At 49.7% G+C, this 21,735-nt stretch overlaps 1 protein-coding gene across 1 annotated transcript in view; it reads left to right on the top strand.

Moving 5' to 3' along the window:
- Positions 1-4,037: 4,037 nt before the first annotated feature.
- The window catches only part of LOC311590935 (olfactory receptor 6Z7-like), a gene marked incomplete at its 3' end in the record, with an annotated part of 132,849 nt that continues 115,151 nt past the window's right edge, over positions 4,038-21,735 (top strand). The window contains exons 1-3 of the mRNA XM_084770227.1: positions 4,038-4,189; positions 7,702-7,819; positions 11,397-11,592. Coding sequence (XP_084626353.1) covers positions 11,476-11,592 — 117 coding nt within the window. The 5' untranslated portion in view covers positions 4,038-4,189; positions 7,702-7,819; positions 11,397-11,475. The remainder of the gene's footprint in view (positions 4,190-7,701; positions 7,820-11,396; positions 11,593-21,735) is intronic.

Genomic DNA, 21,735 nt, shown 5'->3' with positions numbered 1-21,735 from the left:
TCTCTCTCTCTCTCTCTCTCTCTCTCTCTCTCACACACACACACACACACACACACACTTTTTTTTTTAATCAATGTTTTTTTTTTAAAGCACCCAAAAATCTAGACTTGATATGTTACGTATAAATATTATATTGATTCTTTTTACTTCAAGATTTCACTTTAGGGCAAGAATGAGCTTTTAAGTGACTGGGGTTTAATGTCCAGTGCAAGTGGATCTAAAATATAGGAAACAGATCATTGGAAGTTCAGCCCTTTCCAATATCTATTAGTCTCCGGAATTCAAGTTATTACGGTGGAACTAAGGCAGGATCTTCAAAAGTAAGGAACAAAGCTCCCTAGTCCTTTGAATAAAAATAATGCCAAGCAGAATATATTAAAAATATACTACCTATATACCAAGAGAACAGTGTATTATATTACAAATGAACCAAAAGGAAAAAGAAATCCAGAATCAGAGCTATTTCTAGAAGGAGGATGGATTCATGGCGAGGAGAGCATGTGTGGCTGGATTCATGCATGCTTCACCCTTTTTGTTGTTGTTGTTGTTGTTGTTGTTGTTGTTGTTTTGAGACAAGGTTTCTCTGTGTAGCCTTGGCTGTTCTGGTCTCCCTTTGTAGACCAGGCTGGCCTCGAACTCACAGCGATCCGCCTGCCTCTGCCTCCCGAGTGCTGGGATTAAAGGCGTGAGCCACCGTTGCCGGGCTATCATGCTTCACCTTTTGACACGGAGACATGACAAACTATCATGGTCCAGAACCATGCGATGGAATTATTTAAAAAATTGCAAAACGCTATCGGAAGTTCCCGGTTCGCTTACAGTTTTTCTGTCTTGAGTTGCATCCATAGCCAACCTCAGGCCCTCCAAAGCTGTGGGCTGTATGTTGGATGTGACTCATTGGGAATAGTGAAATTGGGGGTGGCGGGGGGGGGGCGGTTGCACAGTAAACTCGTAGGCCTTAATTATATTTATAAACATAAATGGATGAATTTGAAACAGATATGAGTATATTGCATAGCTCAGCGTTATTAACAATGCCTGGATTAAATACTGTGGCTACTTCACTGGTGTATAAACCTGTTTATACTTATTTATTCTCTGAAACTTTCCTACACCTATATAGTGTATCTAGATTGTATCCATATCACAGCCCCTCTAACACTCCCGCATCACATCTCCTTTCCAACTTCATGGTTTTTTTAAAAATTTATTTATTATGTATACAGTGTTCTGCCTGCCTGCCGGAAGAGAGCACCAGATCTCGTTATAGATGGTTGTGAGCCACCATGCGGTTGCTGGGAATTGAACTCAGGACCTCTGGAAGGGCAGTCAGTGCTCTTAACCTCTGAGCCATCTCTCCAGCCCCATGTTGTTATTTTTTTTTTAAATCATTATTTATTCGTTTGCTTTTGACCCACTGAACCCAGTTAGTATTGCTCCTGTGTACACGGGTGTGTGTTGTCTGCTGTGACAGGAGGAGCCTAGGAGTAAGGCGTGTGTGTGTGTGTGTGTGTGTGTGTGTGTGTGTGTTTCTGTATACCCGTTTCAATATATGTAGTGTCTCACATGCATGCCTGTGGAAGTCAAAAAAAATGTGTTGGGCTCCCCGGAACTGGAATTACAGATAGTTGTGAGCTGCCATGTGAGTGCTGGGCACCGACCCCAGGCCCTTGTTTGAGAGCACGGAGCTCTCTTAAGGGCTGAGCCATCTCTCCAGGCCCCTCCCTGCTTATTCTGATTGACAGATCAGAAAGCACTGACACAGAGAACTCTCGCACTCTATTTAGAAAGCAGCGGGAGGCCTGTGGGTGGGTTTAAGAAATGGGCCTTTGAGCCCGGAGGTGGTGGCGCAGGCCTTTAATCCCAGCACTCGGGAGGCAGAGGCAGGAGGATCACTGTGAGTTCGAGGCCAGGCTGGTCTACAAAGCGTCTACAAAGCGAGTCCAGGACAGCCAAGGCTAACACAGAGAAACCCTGTCTCGAAAAACGAAACAAAACAAAGCAAAACAAACAAACAAAAAAAGAAAAAGAAAAAAGAAAAGAAAGAAAGAAATGGACCTTTATTTCACTGAGAACAGAAATGGTTTCTATGATTTTTTTCCCTTTATCAGGGGAAGCCCAGAGTTACTGAAGGCTTCCACAGTAGGACAGGGTGACAGGCCATGGCATTGCCCAGAAAGGACTAAGTGCTATGATAATTCTTCTCTTCTAAGCCTGCCTGCTTTGAGCTCTTCTAGGCCGGCCAGCAGAGGCAGGATGCAATGGAGTTAGTCTGCCCTCTCCTGGGCCCCGAAGTGAGTTAAGCTGTCTTCTGTCAGGGCTCTGGGATCTTTTCTGGTTCCAGGGGCTTCTCTATGCAGCACACATGCTCATTTAAATTGAGTCTGTTTGGGGGCTGGAGAGATGGCTCAGTGGTTAAGAGCACTGACTGCTCTTGCAGAGGTCCTGAGTTCAATTCCCAGCACCACATGGTGGCTCCCAACCATCTATAACGTGATCGGATGCATACTGTATATCTAATAAATAAAATTTTAAAAAAAATTGAATCTGTCTGAAAACAGGTTAGTGGCCAGCCTTTTCCCTGTCAATTCTTCTTCTCTTCTTTGCCTTACTTGTCAGTGCTGCAGTTTTCTTTCTTTTTTCTTCTTTTCTCCCCACCCTGGATTGTCGAACGTCCCATTTTATTCAGAACTGGCCTCTAGTCTGAGCTCTGTGCCCCTTTTTACACGTGGGAGAATGGACTTGGTGTAAGCCGACCGAAGGGCACTCAGTAGGGGTGTGAGCCTGCCTTTCCAGCTTCACTCAGCCTTCTCGGCCTCCTGCAGCGACTGCCAGCCATTATTTCTCCTTAAGCTCTTCCCCTGCTTCTACTTCAATCACTTAAGATTGTTTTCTGGTGTTTGGGGACCTGGTGACTTTCAAGCCTGTGGCTTGTAGAAGGAGGAGTAGTTCAGCCGCCTCAGTGCAGCTCAGAGGAACCTACTGTGTCCTTTTTCCTACAATAGGGTTGACAAAAAGCTTCCGTGGAAGATGCATGTATGTGAGTTGGAAACTGATGGTCGTACTTAGGGTTACCGTCACTGTGATGAAGCAACTTAGGGGGGAAAGTGATTATTTGCCTCCCACTTCATATTGCGGTCCACCACTGGAGGAAGTCAGGACAGGAGCGCCAACAGGGCAGGAGCCTGGAGGCAGGAGGTGATGCGGAGCCCCCAGAGGGGTGCTGCTCACTGGCTTGCTCTCCACAGCTTACTCAGCCTGTTTCCATACAGAACCCAGAAGCACCAGCCCAGGGATGGCACCACCCACAGTGGGCCGGGCCCTTGCCCATCAATCACTAGTTAAGAAAATGTTCCTGCAGGCCTGCTTGCAGCCCCGATCTCATGGAGGCGTATTCTTCATTGAGGGTCTCTCCTTGCAGGTGAACTCAGCTTGTGTCAAGTTAACATAAAACTATCCAGCACACTGATTTATAGGAAGAAAAATATTAAATAAATACTTAATACTGCTCCAGATATCACCGACATGGGCTGTCCTAGGGTTTCATTGCTGTGAAGAGACACCGTTACCACGGCGACTCTTACAAAGGAAAACTTTTAATCTGGCCTGGCTCAGGGTCTCAGAAGTTTAGTCCATCGTCATCACCATGGCAGGACATGACAGTGTGCAGGCAGACATGGTGCTGGAGGATCTGAGAGCTCTGCATCTTGTTCCTCAGGCAGCAGAAGGAGACTGTATGTCACACTGGGTGTGGCTTGAGCATATATGACCTCAGAGCCCACCTCATTGGTCAAGCACTTTCGACAACAAGGCCACACCTCCTAACAGTGCCACCCCCCGGGTCCAAGCTTTCAAGCACATGAGTCTATGCTCGCCAGACCTATTCCAGCCACCGAAAGATACCAACAATGTGATGCCATTCGTTGCTCTGTCGGTGATGTCACACAGGTCTGGGTCTTGGTGTAGCTACAGGGATCCAAGCTAAATGCGGACTCCTGTTCTGTTGAGCTGTGTGTCTAAGTGGGAGGAGCCAAACGATAAGCAAGCCCATAGCTAGGCGATGCACAGATTGGTTGGGCCTGGAGAAAGGGAACAAAGGATGGAGAGAAGCAGGAAGGGAAAGGATGGGGTTTTTCCACAGGAAGAGAAAGATCTCTGATGTTGGTTTTGACTCCGTGGGACTGTCCAAGTGAGTGTGTGGGGCTCAGCACAACACTCTGTCCTCCTTTTCAGTTTCTATGCAGAAATAGTTTCTCAGCTTTGCCACTACTGGCGTACAGAAATAGATGTTTCTTTCTCTTTTTGTGTATGTATACGGGGTGGGTGCATGCACGTAAGTGCTGGTCCCCACAGGTCAGAGGCACTAGGCCCCTGGAACTGGTGTTACGCACAGTTGTGAGTTGCCAGTGTGGGTGCTGGGATCCAAAGTCATGTCCTCCAGAGGAGTACTATAGGCTCTTAGTCACTGGGCCATCATTCCAGCCTCCCATCCCCAAATAATTCTTTTTATGGTTAGGCTGTTTGTTAGAGCAACCTCCCAGCCTTTAGTGGCTAGATGCCAAAGTCACCTCACTTTCACAGTTGAGATACCAAAAGGTATCTCCATATGCAGAGAGGTGTCTGCTTTGGGGAAGGTATGTGAGGCTGTACAGGAGGTGTCTGCTGTGGGGAGGGTGTGTAAGGTTGTACAGGAGGTGTCTGTGTGGGGAGGGTGTGTAAGGCTGTACAGGAGGTGTCTGTGTGGGGAGGGTGTGTAAGGCTGTACAGGAGGTGTCTGCTGTGGGGAGGGTGTGTAAGGCTGTACAGGAGGTTGCTGTGAGGAGGGTGTGTAAGGCTGTACAGGAGGTTGCTGTGAGGAGGGTGTGTAAGGCTGTACAGGAGGTGTCTGTGTGGGGAGGGTGTGTAAGGTTGTACAGGAGGTGTCTGCTGTGGGGAGGGTGTGTAAGGCTGTACAGGAGGTGTCTGCTGTGGGGAGGGTGTGTGAGGCTGTACAGGAGGTGTCTGCTGTGGGGAGGGTGTGTGAGGCTGTACAGGAGGTGTCTGCTGTGGGGAGGGTGTGTGAGGCTGTACAGGAGGTGTCTGCTGTGGGGAGGGTGTGTAAGGCTGTACAGGAGGTGTCTGCTGTGGGGAGGGTGTGTAAGGCTGTACAGGAGGTGTCGGCTGTGAGGAGGGTGTGTAAGGCTGTACAGGAGGTGTCTGCTGTGGGGAGGGTGTGTAAGGTTGTATAGGAGGTGTCTGCTGTGGGGAGGGTGTGTAAGGTTGTATAGGAGGTGTCTGCTGTGGGGAGGGTGTGTAAGGCTGTACAGGAGGTGTCTGCTGTGGGGAGGGTGTGTAAGGCTGTACAGGAGGTGTCTGCTGTGGGGAGGGTGTGTAAGGCTGTACAGGAGGTGTCTGTGTGAGGAGGGTGTGTAAGGCTGTACAGGAGGTGTCTGTGTGGGGAGGGTGTGTAAGGCTGTACAGGAGGTGTCTGTGTGGGGAGGGTGTGTAAGGCTGTACAGGAGGTGTCTGTGTGGGGAGGGTGTGTAAGGCTGTACAGGAGGTGTCTGCTGTGGGGAGGGTGTGTAAGGTTGTACAGGAGGTGTCTGCTGTGGGGAGGGTGTGTAAGGCTGTACAGGAGGTGTCTGCTGTGAGGAGGGTGTGTAAGGCTGTACAGGAGGTGTCTGTGTGGGGAGGGTGTGTAAGGCTGTACAGGAGGTGTCTGCTGTGGGGAGGGTGTGCAAGGCTGTACAGGAGGTGTCTGCTGTGGGGAGGGTGTGTAAGGTTGTACAGGAGGTGTCTGTGGGGGGAGGGTGTGTAAGGTTGTACAGGAGGTGTCTGTGTGGGGAGGGTGTGTAAGGCTGTACAGGAGGTGTCTGCTGTGGGGAGGGTGTGTAAGGCTGTACAGGAGGTGTCTGCTGTGGGGAGGGTGTGTAAGGTTGTATAGGAGGTGTCTGCTGGGGGGAGGGTGTGTAAGGCTGTACAGGAGGTGTCTGTGTGGGGAGGGTGTGTAAGGCTGTACAGGAGGTGTCTGCTGTGAGGAGGGTGTGTAAGGCTGTACAGGAGGTGTTGCTGTGGGGAGGGTGTGTAAGGTTGTACAGGAGGTGTCTGTGTGGGGAGGGTGTGTAAGGCTGTACAGGAGGTGTCTGTGTGAGGAGGGTGTGTAAGGCTGTACAGGAGGTGTCTGTGTGGGGAGGGTGTGTAAGGCTGTACAGGAGGTGTCTGCTGTGAGGAGGGTGTGTAAGGCTGTACAGGAGGTGTCTGTGTGGGGAGGGTGTGTAAGGCTGTACAGGAGGTGTCTGTGTGGGGAGGGTGTGTAAGGCTGTACAGGAGGTGTCTGTGTGGGGAGGGTGTGTAAGGCTGTACAGGAGGTGTCTGTGTGGGGAGGGTGTGTAAGGCTGTACAGGAGGTGTCTGCTGTGGGGAGGGTGTGTAAGGTTGTACAGGAGGTGTCTGTGGGGGGAGGGTGTGTAAGGCTGTACAGGAGGTGTCTGTGTGAGGAGGGTGTGTAAGGCTGTACAGGAGGTGTCTGTGTGAGGAGGGTGTGTAAGGCTGTACAGGAGGTGTCTGTGTGAGGAGCGTGTGTAAGGCTGTACAGGAGGTGTCTGCTGTGGGGAGGGTGTGTAAGGCTGTACAGGAGGTGTCTGTGTGGGGAGGGTGTGTAAGGCTGTACAGGAGGTGTCTGTGGGGGGAGGGTGTGTAAGGTTGTACAGGAGGTGTCTGTGTGAGGAGCGTGTGTAAGGCTGTACAGGAGGTGTCTGTGTGGGGAGGGTGTGTAAGGCTGTACAGGAGGTGTCTGCTGTGGGGAGGGTGTGTAAGGCTGTACAGGAGGTGTCTGTGTGAGGAGGGTGTGTAAGGCTGTACAGGAGGTGTCTGCTGTGGGGAGGGTGTGTAAGGCTGTACAGGAGGTGTCTGTGTGGGGAGGGTGTGTAAGGCTGTACAGGAGGTGTCTGCTGTGGGGAGGGTGTGTAAGGCTGTACAGGAGGTGTCTGTGTGGGGAGGGTGTGTAAGGCTGTACAGGAGGTGTTGCTGTGGGGAGGGTGTGTAAGGCTGTACAGGAGGTGTCTGTGTGGGGAGGGTGTGTAAGGCTGTACAGGAGGTGTCTGTGTGGGGAGGGTGTGTAAGGCTGTACAGGAGGTGTCTGCTGTGGGGAGGGTGTGTAAGGCTGTACAGGAGGTGTCTGCTGTGGGGAGGGTGTGTAAGGCTGTACAGGAGGTGTCTGCTGTGGGGAGGGTGTGTAAGGCTGTACAGGAGGTGTCTGTGTGGGGAGGGTGTGTAAGGCTGTACAGGAGGTGTTGCTGTGGGGAGGGTGTGTAAGGCTGTACAGGAGGTGTCTGTGTGGGGAGGGTGTGTAAGGCTGTACAGGAGGTGTCTGTGTGGGGAGGGTGTGTAAGGCTGTACAGGAGGTGTCTGCTGTGGGGAGGGTGTGTAAGGTTGTACAGGAGGTGTCTGTGGGGGGAGGGTGTGTAAGGCTGTACAGGAGTTGTTGCTGTGGGGAGGGTGTGTAAGGCTGTACAGGAGGTGTTGCTGTGGGGAGGGTGTGTAAGGCTGTACAGGAGGTGTCTGCTGTGGGGAGGGTGTGTAAGGCTGTACAAAAGGTGTCTGCTGTGGGGAAGGTGTATTGGGTATAAAGTAACTAAGAAGAGCTGCTTTGCAGCCTGGAAACAGGCTTCATGTCACTCCTGTGAGCGTCTGTGCACCTCTTCTGTTACCCAAATGTCTCCAGGGCCCAGACTTTGGGGAGCTGCTGAACTTCCAAGTTACATACCTGGCCTGATCACCACGCCTGCAAAAAGGGACACCGCAAGCAACAGAGGGAAACAGCCACGCAGCAGTGTGGAGAGGTGAGTAGCAGGGTAAAGCATAAGAGTATGGGAGTCACAGGAGGCAGCACTCACTGCTAGCTGGGCAGGAGACGGTTCATGGGAGGCTGGTCAGACAGCATCAGTCAGAGCCCGCCTGTGTCAACAGAAGGCTGGCACTGCTCTCACTGGAAGCCCAATCAGCCTGGTTCTTGCCCTCTATCCTTTCTGCAGCCCATCTCTTTCTGCAGCACGAGAGCCTCTCCTGTCCAGCCCCAGGCAGGACAGTCTCTGTCTCCTCCATACTTGCAACCCTACCATTCATTATGCCTTTCTCTTGGTGGCTGGAACTATTAGCTTTTCTTCATCAACAGGGATCATCTCCAAGCCTTAGTGTAATGCCCCTTTCTCATTTTTCTTCGTTCCACTTCTCAGATTTGTGGGCTTCCAAAGATTCCTCCCTCCCCTTCCTGGCGTGTTCTTCTTCTCTTTCCTTCACTCCTCTTCCCTCCATTACTTCCCCCTTTCCCTCAACAGCTGTGATCAGGGGAATGAGATATAGTGTAGACACTGTAGAACTGTGCTGTGCAGCCCGGGTATCATTAGTCACCTTGAGCTTAAACTACATAGAACCTTAACATTTAGTTCTCTGGTCATGCCTTTGAAGTATCTGATGGCCACATCTGGCTCGTAGCTGCTGTGTTAGCAAAAGCAATAGGCAGACCATTGTGACTATGGCAGGGAATCCTCTTGTGCCACCGATCTTTGCTAGGAAGACCTATCTGGACTGAGCATGGTGGCACATCACTAACCTTACCACTCAGGTCCCTGAGGCAGGTGAGTTGTGAGCCCAAAGTCAGTGTCAGCTGTGTCCTGGAGAGGAGTTTTAACCCAGAAACGTGGCTGCTGTGGCAAGGGATCACATCTGAAGACTTAGGTTTATGTGATCCTGCTGGAATGCAGACGTGCCACACAACTGTAATCCCTCTGCCGTTAATTGCAAACAGTGGAGGTAAAGTTAGCTTTTAGAAGGAAGCACCCGTGTTTGAAAGTGATGTCCTAACTGAGAGGCATACAAAGTGATGAATCGGAGAAAGACTTGACAGAATGAATCAGAGATAGGATATGCCCAATTCCAGCTCCAGAAGAGACAGGAGAAAGAGGACTTAGGAGAGCAGCACACAGAAGGTTGCGTGGGTGGGGGAGAAGGAGGGAGGGAGGGAGGGAGGGAGGGAGGGAGGGAGGGAGGGGAGGGACAATTTTACCGGGAGAGTTTTACAGAGACAAGTTGGAGAGAGAGCAAACTAGACACAGGTGAAGATGGTTGGAACAGATTGCTAGAGTTAGTTTGAGGCTAAGTAGAGTAATTCAATTAGAAGCTGAGAGAAGCCAGTTTTGAGTCAGTCAGCTTAGAGAGGCGTTTGAGCCAAAACAGCCGAGTTGAACCAGTGAGCCAGAGTTCAGAAAAAACTAGAAAGGGTGAGCTCGTTCAGCAGGAGGTCTCAGAGGCTGAAAACATTCTAGACCTAGATCAGATTATACAGAGGCTAGAAGCTTCCAAGACTAGGCCTAGGTTAGCAGGCAGAAACAGTAAGCCTCCGAGATGACAGTTAAGTCAGTTGAATGAAAGTTACTTTAATAATGTCCTGAGACGGACCATCGGGCTCCTGGCTGGTGCTCTGTTGGAAGAGTGGTCAGTTTGAGGTATTCTTTTTTTTTTAAGTATCCAAATTTATCAAATGAATGTTTTCAGCTAAATAAAATATACTCCATAGTTCTTATTGACATATTTTTCTCCATACACACATTGTGATTTTTAAAATATATTTTATTAATTTATTCATATTACATCTCAGTTGTTATTCCATCCCTTGTATCCTCCCATTCCTCCCTCCCTCCCATTTTCCCCTTATTCCCCTCCCCTATGACTGTGACTGAGGGGGGACTTCTTCCCCCTGTATATGCTTATAGGGTATCAAGTCTCTTCTTGGTAGCCTGCTGTCCTTCCTCTGCGTGCCACCAAACCTCCCCATCCAGGAGACATGGTCAAATATAGGGCAACAGAGTTCCTGTGAAAGTCAGACCCCACTCTCCACTCAACTGTGGAAAATGTCCTGTCCATTGGCTGGGTCTGGGTAGGGGTTCGAAGTTTACTGCACGTATTGTCCTTGGCTGGTGCCGTAGTTCAGTTTGAGGTATTCTGTGAAAGTAGAACTGGCAGAACATTCTGGAAATAATGGATGTGCTGCCAGGGCAGGACAAAGGAGTCCTAAGGTCTGGCTTGCCTCCAGAGTTCGTTTTCTCCCGGATCTAATTAATGCCCCGTGATGGGGCCAGTTCTTCTTCCGATGGTGCCCCGTTCTGGGCTCCTCCTTACCGTGGCGCCCTGCGCTGGACCCCTGCTTCCCGAAGAGCCCTGCGCTGGACTCCTCCTTCCCGTGGCGCCTTGCGCTGGACTCCTCCTTCCCGTGGCGCCTTGCGCTGGACTCCTCCTTCCCGTGGTGCCCTGCGCTGGACTCCTCCTTCCCGAGGCTGTAGTCCAGCTCTGATGGTCCCACTCTCCTCTGCCTGCGTACTGAGTTAGATGCAGTCCCTTCTTCATCACATTCTCATGCTTGACCTCCTTGGCTCCTTTACCATCTAGAGGGTCGAATGGCTTTCACGAAGCCTGAATATGTAGGAAAACGCCTCAATTCTTCTTCCTCAGGCTCAGAGTTCCTTTCTCAGCCTCATCACCATGGACGTTCAACTAAGGCTTTGTGCTCTGGCTTCCCCAGCTGTGGGTTTCCACGGTCTGTGCCTTTGCCCAGGCCACCTTCTAATCCTGACACACGCACCCCTTTTTTTTCTTCCTCCCTACATCTAGCTGCCGTCCACTCCCTCGTCTCTGCTCCTACAGTCGTTCTAGTTTGAACAGAGTCCCCCTTTCCAGACGTCCTTTCCAGACGTACAGGGATCGTCTGGTTGCGTCATGCTGATGCTCCCGAAATAGGTATATGATGCCGAGTTGGGTGAAATCAATTGTTAGAGATTGTAGATCAAATTAGATGATAGGCTGATATCCCAAAAGAGCTAGAATCCTTTTGCTTTGTTCTGAGCAAGAGGTGATCAGTATCTTTATCCTAGCCTCTCCTTAGTGGTCCTGGAGAGCCAGGGTAACCGGTGTTCTCAAAAGGATTCTCCTAAGCGCCACAGTTTGTGCCTTCCTTTGAGAGGAGAGGCGCGGCTTGAAGATTCTGAAAACCACCTGCCATGGAAATTTCTCGAATCGTCTGGGAAGTGGGACCTTTTCTGCCCGTGACTGTTAGTTTTTCTAAACACCATTGATTGCTGATGAGACTCCCTGTCAGGACTTCCTCCATTTCTCTCTTCACTCCCACAAAGTCCGCTTAATATGCACGCACACACGATCTCTCCCCCCCCCCCGTGCCCCCCTCGCCTTTCCTCAACTTTTCTTGTTAATTCTCCCTTCTATCCTTTCCTGAGTCCACCCCCAGATTCACTTCCAGATCTGAACCTTCCATAGGATCACATCCACCACTTATCTTTGCCTATTTCCGCTATAATACTTTGTCTTCATGAGCAAAAAGAACTAGACGGACTTTCATATTATTTCTAGGTCCTGAGAGGAGATCCGAAACAGAAGGCCAGACCCAGGGCAGTGCTTCCTCCTCAGAGGAACCACCCATAGGGCAGGGATGGACGGTTTGCCATGGGCAACTTCTGATGTGTTTGTGTTGGGGACTCCTCCGGTGACACATCGGAATTGCACCAGTGAAATCGGGAACAGGCAGTTTTCAGTGAGCCCTGTCACAGTGAGTAACCCTGGGAACCTTCGCTCAAGGAAACAAGCCTTGCAAACAGCTCTGATTTTGGCAGACCTCCAGGAAATGACCTTCTGGAATGTTCTACTGTCAAGTCAGCACCAGCCCCCTCCCCCCAGCCGAGGGTACCACATTACGTGCAAACTTGGCAAAAGATTCGTTAACGGCCAAGTAGGTCTCAAAAGACACGAGGTGGTCTGTACCTCAAAGAGATCCTTTAGTTGTACACAGTGCAACAACATGGCACAGCTTTCATGCTACATCTCAACAGACACCCGAAGACTCATTCTGGGGGGAAGCCTCTGATACTCACTAAAGATAAGAACTCCCCTACCTACTGTGCAGAATTTCTTATACTAAATGGGATGGCTGGGTGGGGGGTTGGGGGTTACTACTACTCCAAATGCTCTCAGTGCCAGTGTGAGAAAGCCACACACTTTTCTTAGCACCTCTGAGTTTGTACCGTAAGACACAGGTCAACTAGTACCAGTGGAAACAGGACTACGTGGGGGAAAGAGCTTGCTAGTGCTGTGACTCTAGCAGTACTTTCAGGCAGAGTTCCTGGCTCATTCGTTGCTTCCAAGTTCAGGCCTCACCAGTGTCAGCTTTTCAGGAAGTGCTCTAGCCAACCCTGTCTGTCAGCACCATCAGCTGCATCCTCAAGGGGGCCAGGTTGCAGGCCCAGGACAGCTGCTGTTGAGAAACTCAGCGGTCCTGTTGGGTCTGAGGAACAGGCAGGTAAAAAGCAAAGAACTACCGAAGTCTAGGTATACCAAAAACAACTTTATTCACTGCGGAAGAAGCAAGAAACTAGCACCTTAGGGCTGCAGCAGGCTTGGGAATTGCTGCAGCTTCGAGGGGGAGGGAGGAGTTTCTTTTAAAGTGAAAAACCGTAACCAGGTATTAAGGGAGGATAAAGTAAGCATTCAGTCATTATGTAGAAGGACTCATTCAGTCATTCCTTGAAGTGACAGACCCCTTCCTGAGTACAGGGCCTGACTAGGAAACGATAGTAGGACATTTATCACATTCAAGAGTGAATTGGCAGGGCGATTTCTCTCTATGGCTTGCCGAAGGGCTTTGGGTCTTTCCTGTAATTAAAGGGAAGGGAAAAGGGAGGGAGTGTGCGCCATGCCAAGCCTACCTGTACTGAGTCCTTCCTTTCTCATTTTTGGGCTGGGCGGTAGGTTGACACTGAGATGACCCAGCCAAGCCCCCTGCCTCCTTCAGTCCTAACCTGTTGGGGTTTGTCCTGTAGTGTAGTGCTCTCAATGTTCCTAACTCGGTGACTCTTTTAATACAATCCCTCAGGCCGTGGTGACCCTCAACCATAAAAGTATGTTCATTGCTACTTCATAACCGTAATGCTGGTACTTTCCTGGATCCGAATGTAAATGTCTGTGTTTTCTGATGGCCTTAGGTGACCCCTGTGAGAGAGTCGTTTGGTACCCCCACAAAGGGGTCATGATGCACAGGTTGAGAACTGCTACTTCAGAGAGACCTTTTTGAGTGTCCCGATTTTGAGAGGGTCTTCTACCACCACTGTTCTGCTTTGTGTTGTGGGTAGTGGCCAGCCTTCTGGTACTCAGAACGGTGTCCAGAAACTTCCAGCCCTGGGGTGGACAGTGCCCTAAGGGTCTATCCTGAGGCACGGGAGCCCAGGGACCTCACAGCTCTGAGAGGAGGCCTCCTCTGCAAACATGTTACAGCTCCCATGAGCGTGGGACATCTTTTCATTTTCTGAGATCTTCTTCAATTTCCTTCTGCAGAGACTTGAAGTTTTTTTCATATAAGTCTTTCACGTGCTTGGTTAGATTTACACCAAGATACTTTATATTGTTTGAGGCTATTGTGAAGAGAGTGGTTTCTCTAATTTCTTTCTCAGGCCCTTTGTCTTCTGTATACAGGAGGGCTACTGACTTTTTCACGTTAATTTTGTATCCTGCCACTTTGCTGAAGTTGTCTATCACCTGTAGGAGTTCTTCTGTAGAATTTTGAGGGTCATTGATGCATACTATCATATCATCAGCAAATAGTGAAACTTTACCTTCTTCCTTTCCTATTTGTATCCCTTTGATCTCCCCAGTGAATGAGATATAGAGCTTTTGATACCTTTGATATCTTCATCCATGGATGCTCTTAACCCCTGGTCGTTCTTGTTCTTCGGTTATTAGGGCTGCTGTGCCCATTGCAGTTCCAGCTACCCCTATCCCAAGCAAGAGAGGAACTGTTAGTCCAGTGATAATTTCTCTTTTCTGTCTATGGGGCCTATCTTCCCAGTAATCCAACAGATCTTTATAGGGATGGTAGGCAAGCCTGGGGAGTATTATAAGGCCCATGCCTGAAAAAAAGGGGCTGAGACTTACTTCCCAGAACCCACGGAGACACAAGAGTCCAAGGCCAATGCAAATGCAAGGAGTTTTATTGTTCCGCCGCAACAGGGTCAACTATGCTCTGAAGCAATAGCGACTCAGAGCAAACAAAGCTAGGGCCTTCTATACCCTGACAGAAGCAGAATTCGTGCTTTATGCTGAGTTTATAGGGCAGGACTGGCTAACAAAAAAGGGTCTTTAAAATGATTGGCTGTTAATTAGGTAAGCGAGGTTTAAACAAGGGGCAGGGTATTTTGCCAGGTGTTTGAAGGCATGGGTTTTATTGGAAAGTATTGAACTGTTCAATGGAAAGTACAGCCCTGGGGGTTATTCGGCAAGCTTAAAGTGGAATAAACAACCTAAGTTTAGCTGGGGTGAGCCATAGGTCATGAAGTCGGAAAATGGGGCTCTTTCATTCCCCCATCTCTTTGGATAGTCTTTTAATCTTAAAAGACTAATTTCATAGTTCATGTTCTTGGCGTTTAAGTCCATTATTAACTTTGGAGTATTGCTGTCTCAGCATCATAATTTGGACCATACTGATGCGTTCTCTGATGAAAGATATCAGCTGACGAAGAATACAAGGGCCAAGGGTGACCCAAACAAGCAAAATTATCAGTGGACCAAGTAGGGTCAAGATCAGAGTGGTTACCCAAGGGGAACTGTTACACCAAGACTCAGAGCACTCTTGAGAGGCTCTTCTTTCCTTCTCTGTCTTGGCTAGCCCTACACGGACCTTAGCCGTAGATTCTTTGATGACCCCCGAGTGGTCAGCATAAAAACAACATTCTTCTTTAAGGGCCACTCACAGGCCTCCCTGCTGTAAAAATAGGAGGTCCAAGCCTCATCTATTTTCTAAAACTACCTCTGCCAGAGAGTTTAGTGATTCCTCTAGATGTGAGATGGAGTTTTCTAGATGCTTAATGTCTTCATCTATGGCGGCCCTAATTCCCTGATAATTTTTTTTTCCAAAACAGGGTTTCTCTGTGTAGCCTTGGCTGTCCTGGACTCACTTTGTAGTCCAGGCTGGCCTCGAACTCACAGCGATCCGCCTGCCTCTGCCTCCCGAGTGCTGGGATTAAAGGCGTGCGCCACCACGCCCGGCTCCCTGATAATTTTTATCTTGTACTATTAGGGCAGAAGTTCCAGTAGCCACCCCTGCTATGCTGAGTCCTAGGAGCAATGAAACAGTGAGGCCCATTATAATTTCTCTCTTGGGACGAATATTATGACTGTCCCAAGTGTCCAATAATTGGTTGTAACTATGGTAATTAATCTTAGGGATTAACTGTACCAACACACAGAAATTATCTTCATTGTTTTAAAGCAGGCGAGTAAAGGCATGGGGTTATCCTAGAAGCACTGGCCCACCAGGCTTGTCCAAGGTGGGGGTGGGGGGAGGGGAGGAAATACATAGGTATTGTTGTCATCACCTTTACCTCTTGGAGGCAAAGTTGCTGGTACAGAGTCCCTGACCGACAGTGGAGGGCAGAGACAACCGAGCATCTTGGTGTGGTTGCCGTCTACAGAGATCAGTGCCAGTAGTATTTAATGGGTAGCTAGCATTTATGGCAATAGCCTCGTAGTAAGGAGGTTGCACAGGGGTGGGGGACAGTGGACGACAAAGCCAGCAGCTCTCAGTCAGATTTGGACGGGAAGCATTTAGAAGCATGTCAGTGTTGGCCACTAGGTCGAGGAGTGGGTCTGAGTTTTTAGGAGCTAGGTTGACATTTGCCAGGTTGGGCGGTGTTACCACAGGAGTGGTTTCTAAGGCCGCTGGGGTGATGGGAACTTGTGCAGCTGGGTCAGCTATGACTGGGCTGGGCCCTAGTGGTGTTCCTTTCCGAATCATTCTTAAGTTTTACTGTAAATAGTAGGCCTGGGTGGGAGTTCCCTCCTTGATAAATACGCAGCCCCCAAGTATTTCCTTGGAACCATTAGCCTGCCCTTTTTAGTGAACCTAACAACAGTGGGGTTTCCAGAATTTGTTTTTGGAAGGCCCTGGGGGGCTGTTAGCCAAAGCACACCCAGAGTCAAGGTACTTATTGGGATTTCTCTCTCCTGAGTTTGTAGGGTCATAAGAACTGTTACGTCTTACGGTGATCAGGTCCCAGGATGAGGTGGGCTTCCACTAAGCATCACCTGTGGTTTCACATCCCCAGGCTTTACAATAATAATCAGATGCTCCCCCACATCTGCGTTGCTGTGCTCTTGTAAGACCTTTTCCTGGGCAGACATAGAACTGCGCTGCCTGGAGGTTGGCTCTATAAAATTGTCCAGAGCACCCATTTGGGATTCAGTCTTTTTCAGATGGAGGGTGTGAATTGTCCTCATGGTTAGGAATATCCCAGGAAGCAAGTCCGGCTACTAGTTTACAAATGTCTGGAGTCAAGTCCGGCCACCAGGTCCATGGTGAGTGGTCTTCAGTAATAGACCAGATGTTTTCCCCCTAGTGCTGACAGTACAGACCAGGTTTGAGTCACGGGCATGTGGGGAGAAGGTTGAGGTTTGCCTGACACAGTACATATGGTTAGAAGTGTGAACATGAACTTCATTTTGACAGCGAGGTTTTCTTGAGCTTGAGTTTCAGTGGGTTGTCAGGCTTGTGGATTTCCCAGGTGTTCTCAGGATCAACATGGGTGAGTGCTGGCTTGACGTGGGAGGCGTGAACCCAGGTGGTGATCCCGTCGGTCTTGAGTGCTGTCGGGGTTATCAGAAAACCAGTGTAGGGTCCTTTCCAACATGGTTCAAGTGTCCCCGCATGGTGCCGTCGCACAAGGACTTGATCTCCGACCTGGTATTTATTGGGGATTTCAGGGGTCCCTGGGAGATAAAGGGCAGACAATCGTCACCACATTTCCTGGTGCAAGGTCTGTAAAGCCAATAATCTTATCGTTAAATCTCTAGGATGGTCAGTTGAGAGGTGAAAAGTTGGTCCTGTAGAGGCACCAAGGGCGTAGGGGACCCATACAAGATTTCATAAGGAGTTAGACGTAATTTGTAGGGTGTGTTACGTACCCTGAACATGACGAGGGGAAGGAGCATCACCCAGTCTGCGCCAGTCTCCAAGGTCAATTTAGTTAAGGTCTCTTTGATTGTTCTATTCATCCTCTCCACTTGACCTTAACTTTGGAGATTATATGCACAACGTAACTTCCAATTAGTCCCCAGAGCCTGACTAATACCTGGGCTTACCTGGACACAAATGCTGGTCTGTTATCTGACCCTATTACGGTAGGTATCCCAAATCGAGGTGATATTTCTTCCAGTATCTTCTTGGCCACCACCATGGAGGTTTCCTTTTTTTGTTGGGAAGGCTTCGACCCATCCTGAGAAGGTGTCTACAAAAACTAGTCACGACTTGTAGCCATACCTGCCTGGTTTGATCTCCGTGAAGTCCACCTCCCAGAATATACCTGGTCGATTTCCACGGGATCTTTTCCCTCTCTGGTTGTACTTCTTACAACTGTTAACCCATTGGCAGGCGTCACAAGAGTCAACTATGTTATTTATTAAGCTTTTTAATTGTGGGACAAAGATAAGGAAGGCCTTGATAATTTCAATTAGTTTTCTCTTACCCAGATGAGTCTATCGGTGCATCTGGGCTATCCAGTTCTTGGCAAAGTCTTGGGGAAGGATAGTTTCCCCATTTATTGGTTTTCCATTTATTTTTAGTGCAAATGTTGGTTTCGAATCCTTGGTTCCACTATTCTTCTGGTGTGTAATTTAATAGAGTTGTTCCTGGGTTTGGCTCGTACTCGGGCTGTATATCCATCGACAAGGCATGGATGGATCTTAGTGGGGGTCTCTAATGCTTTGCAGCTTGGTCTGCGAAATTATTGCCGCAGATGACAGGTGAGTCCCCCTTCTGGTGTGCTGGGCAATGAATTATGCTGACCTCTCTTGGCAGGTGCAGAGCCCGGAGGAGGTCAATTACCTCCCACTTGGTACTGATAGTTTTTCCCTCTGAAGTCAATAGTCCCCTCTGCTGATAAACAGCCTCATGGACATACGCAGTGGCAAAGGCGTATTGACTGTCTGGATAGATATTTAATCTTTCATCTTTTCCCAATTTTAGGGCCTTGGCTAGGGCTATCAGTTTGGTCCTTTGGGCTGAGGTGCCCTGTGGCAAGCCCCTGGCCCATATTACGGTGTCCTCAGTTGTTATTGCTGCCCCAACTTTTTCTTTCCCCATCCCGGATAAAGCTGCTCCCATCTGTATACCATGTTAGGGCCCCTGGCAGAGGCATGTCACGTACATCTTTTCTCCATCCATGAGCCTCCGCTAAGATCTGCAGGCAGTCGTGTTCTGGTTTGGGAGCCTCAAGGTCCAGGAGCAGAGTGGCTGGGTTTAGGCCTGATGGGGGCACGAAGGCTAGGCGGCTGGAATCCAGAAGCAGGGTGTGGTAGCGTGCCATTCTAGCATTGAACATCCATCAATCAGGGGGCGGGGAGGCTGCCGAACAATCCCCTCAATGGCATGGGAGGAAGTGACCTTTAAACATTGTCTCAGAATCACTTTTTGGGCGTCTTTGACTAGAACAGCCATTGCAACCACTAGTTGCAGGCAAGGGGGCCATCCAGATGCTACTGGGTCCAATTTCTTCGATAGATAGGCTACTGGGTGCCGCCATGGTCCCAATTTTTGAGTTAAGACCCCTTTGGCAATGCCTCCCCGTAAAGGTGGAATGGCTTTTCTAGGTCTGGTAGTCCCAAAGCAGGGGCCTTTAACAAGGCCTTTAGGATGGCCTCAAAGGCCATTTGTTCCTCCTCAGTCCATTGATAGGGCTGGCTTCCCTTCATAAGAGGATATAAGGGGGCCGCCATTTCAGCAAACCCTGGCATCCACAGGCCACAAAATCCGGCCATTCTCAGAAACTCTCTTAATTGCCAGGGAGTTTTAGGCACAGGCAGGCTTAGGATCGTTTCTTTTCTGGCTTGGCTGAGCCATCACGGTCCATCCCACAAAGCGTATCCCAAATATTTGTCTTCTTTTTTGCGTATTTGGGTCTTCTTGGCGGAAGCAGCGCATGTGTACCTGTTTTACATATTTCCTTGGTGTCTGCGGCCACAAGAAGGTTGTCCACGTACTGCGAGAGAGCCACTTCAGGGTGGTTAGCGTGATACTCATGTAGGTCGCCGTGCAAAAGTTCATCGAAGATAGTCGGTAAATTCTTGAAAGCCTGGGGCAGGCATGAGAGGCGGCGGCGGGACAAGCGGGTGAGGTGATGAAAGTAGGGGAGGTGTAGGGGGGAGTGGAGGGGCTGGTGGAAGGGGAGCCCTTGGTGCAGGGTAGGGAGCAGGTGGGAGTGGCTCTTATAGGTCTGGTGGTCTGCCATCACCCTGCATGACCGCTGGTACTGAGGGGCGTAAAGAGGGTCGAAGGTTTCCATTGTCTGGGACCCCAGATCCCTGGAGAGCCAGAACTTGAGGTAGCATCTGTGGGAGAAAGAGTCTTACCCAGGGGGGGGTGGATCAGTGATTAATTTCTTCCAAACTACAACGTAAGGGATCTGGTCCATGTGTCCAATACACCCGATCCGGAAGATCACTCCTTTCACCACCATGATGGTCGGCAGGTCAAATGTTCCAGTAGCAGGCCATCCTACACCAGAGGAGGGCCATTCTGCAGAACAAAACGTAATTAGTTTGTCCTTTTTAACTATCAGGGAAAGATTATGGGCTCTAGTTCTAACGTCCGTCCAATGGTCCAAAACTACCGTCTAAAACTACTGAGACTCTTTCAACACGTCCGCCAAGTGGGAGTTACACTCTGTATACTCCTTGGAGGAAGGATGTCTTCCCTTACCTCCCTGTCAGGGGGCACACCTTCCCCTGGTGCTTCCTGGGGTCAACAGGTGAGCGACTTCCGAAGCAGAGGACCCGTCCTAGGACAGAAATGCACAACGATCAGACAAATAGACAATGGTGGCCACCTTATCTTTCCCGGCTGGGGTCTCAGTACCAAGTGGGCTCAGATCCCAATGGGACCTCCAAAATGTAAGGCCCATGTCTGAAAAAGGGGCTGAGACTTACTTCCCAGAACCCACAGAGACATGAGAGTCCAAGTGCAGTGCAAATGCAAGGAGTTTTATTGTTCCGCCCTGACAGGGTCAACTATGCTCTAAAGCAATAGCGACTCTAAGCAAACAAAACTAGGGGCTTATATACCCTGACAGAGGCAGAATTCGCACTTTATGCTGAGCTTACAGAACAGGATTGGCTGACAAAAATGCTCTTTAAAACGATTGGCTGTTAATTAGGTAAGTGAGGTTCAAATAAGAGGCAGGGTGTTTTGCCAGGTGTTTGAAGGCATGGGTTTTATTGGAAAGTATCGAACTGTTCAATGGAAAGTACAGCCCTGGGGGTTATTTGGCAAACTTAAAGTGGAATAAACAACCTAAGTTTAGCTGGGGTGAGTCATAGGTCATGAAGTCGGAAAATGGAGCTCTTTCAGGGACTATCCACATTTCCATAGATTGGTTGTGCATTCCTGCACAGGCCACCTTATTGTCCCGATTCATGCCATCTCATACCAGTGACCTCACAAACTGGTCTCTCAATTCCCTGGGTGAGAATTTTCTCTGTAGACCTTTGTTGACTCTATCTATGAAAGCAGAGAGAATCCTCAGTAGCCTTTTTGCTAATCCCCGATATGGGGGATTCAGTGGGGCCCTCATCCAATTTTTTCCATGCTGCGCAGCCAGCTGCCCTGCCCTGATCCTGATAGAGGGCAGGTATCAAAGCCTGTTGCCTCCCCCATGGAGTATTGGTCGGCTGTCCCTGAGAGCATCCCGTACGTTATGGGGTTGGGGGGATCGGAGTTAGCATTTTGATTATGTTCCCTCCTTACCCAACATTCCTTCTGGAAAAAGGCTGCCCACTTAAGGCCTTAGCTATGTCCCTCCAATCCCGCGCTGTACAAAGCTGATGAGTCAGGCCCTCAAGGAGGGTTTCTGCCCAAGGTGAGTTGGGACTATCCTCAGCTATGGCCTTTCTCAAATCTTTGAGGTCTTGGGCTCCCCAGGGGTGCCAAGCGGCGGGGCCAACTCTATCAGGGGCAACCGAGTCTGGGAAAAGCCCTGAGGTTTCCTTAGGATAAGGCGATGGAGCCAAGGGGACAGAGGGGACAGCAAAGGGACTGGTGCGTGGACTAGGCTGAGGCACAGTAGATGGGGGTGGGGGAGGGGTTAGCAGACCAGGGGCCACTCATCAAGGAGTCTGAGGCAACATGAGGTTTCGTGGAGGAGGTGGACTGTCCCATATTTTATGGGAGTACACTCACCCAAGGACTGATTGGCCCATCAGTGTCTTTCCATTGAAGAAGATCCTCACACAGGCTCCCAGTCTGCTGTATCTCTTACACAGGCAGGTAGGGCTGGAACGGGAGGGGACTCAGGCCCACCATTTCCTCTCGCTGGGAGCTGAGCGGGATGGTGAGTGTTGATGACCCAGACACCCTGAGGAAAAATGCACCAACAGGAGTCTTGTCAGAGCATAAAGTGGCCCGATACTCTGAGATCAATCAGTTTGTGTTATGTGGCTGTTGGCAGGCAGGGCTTGCACCAGGATGGACCATGCTGAGTCATTCTTATGTAGAAGTATCCACCAGAGACTGTTGCTGAAACTTGAGCCAGGCTTGGTTCTGTCCTCAAGGCCTCAGAGGACTGACAGATTCCGCCATGGGGTCCAACAAGCTGTTCCTCTTGTCTGCAGTCTCCGGCCTGGATTCCCAGCCAGTGCACCAAAATGTAAGATTCCA

The sequence above is a fragment of the Acomys minous genome (genome assembly GCF_964271855.1).
Source record: "Acomys minous genome assembly, chromosome: 20".
Classification (NCBI taxonomy): Eukaryota; Metazoa; Chordata; class Mammalia; order Rodentia; family Muridae; genus Acomys; species Acomys minous.
The sequence above is the reverse complement of the archived record's forward strand: the minus strand, read 5'-3'. Positions and strand labels throughout refer to the sequence as shown.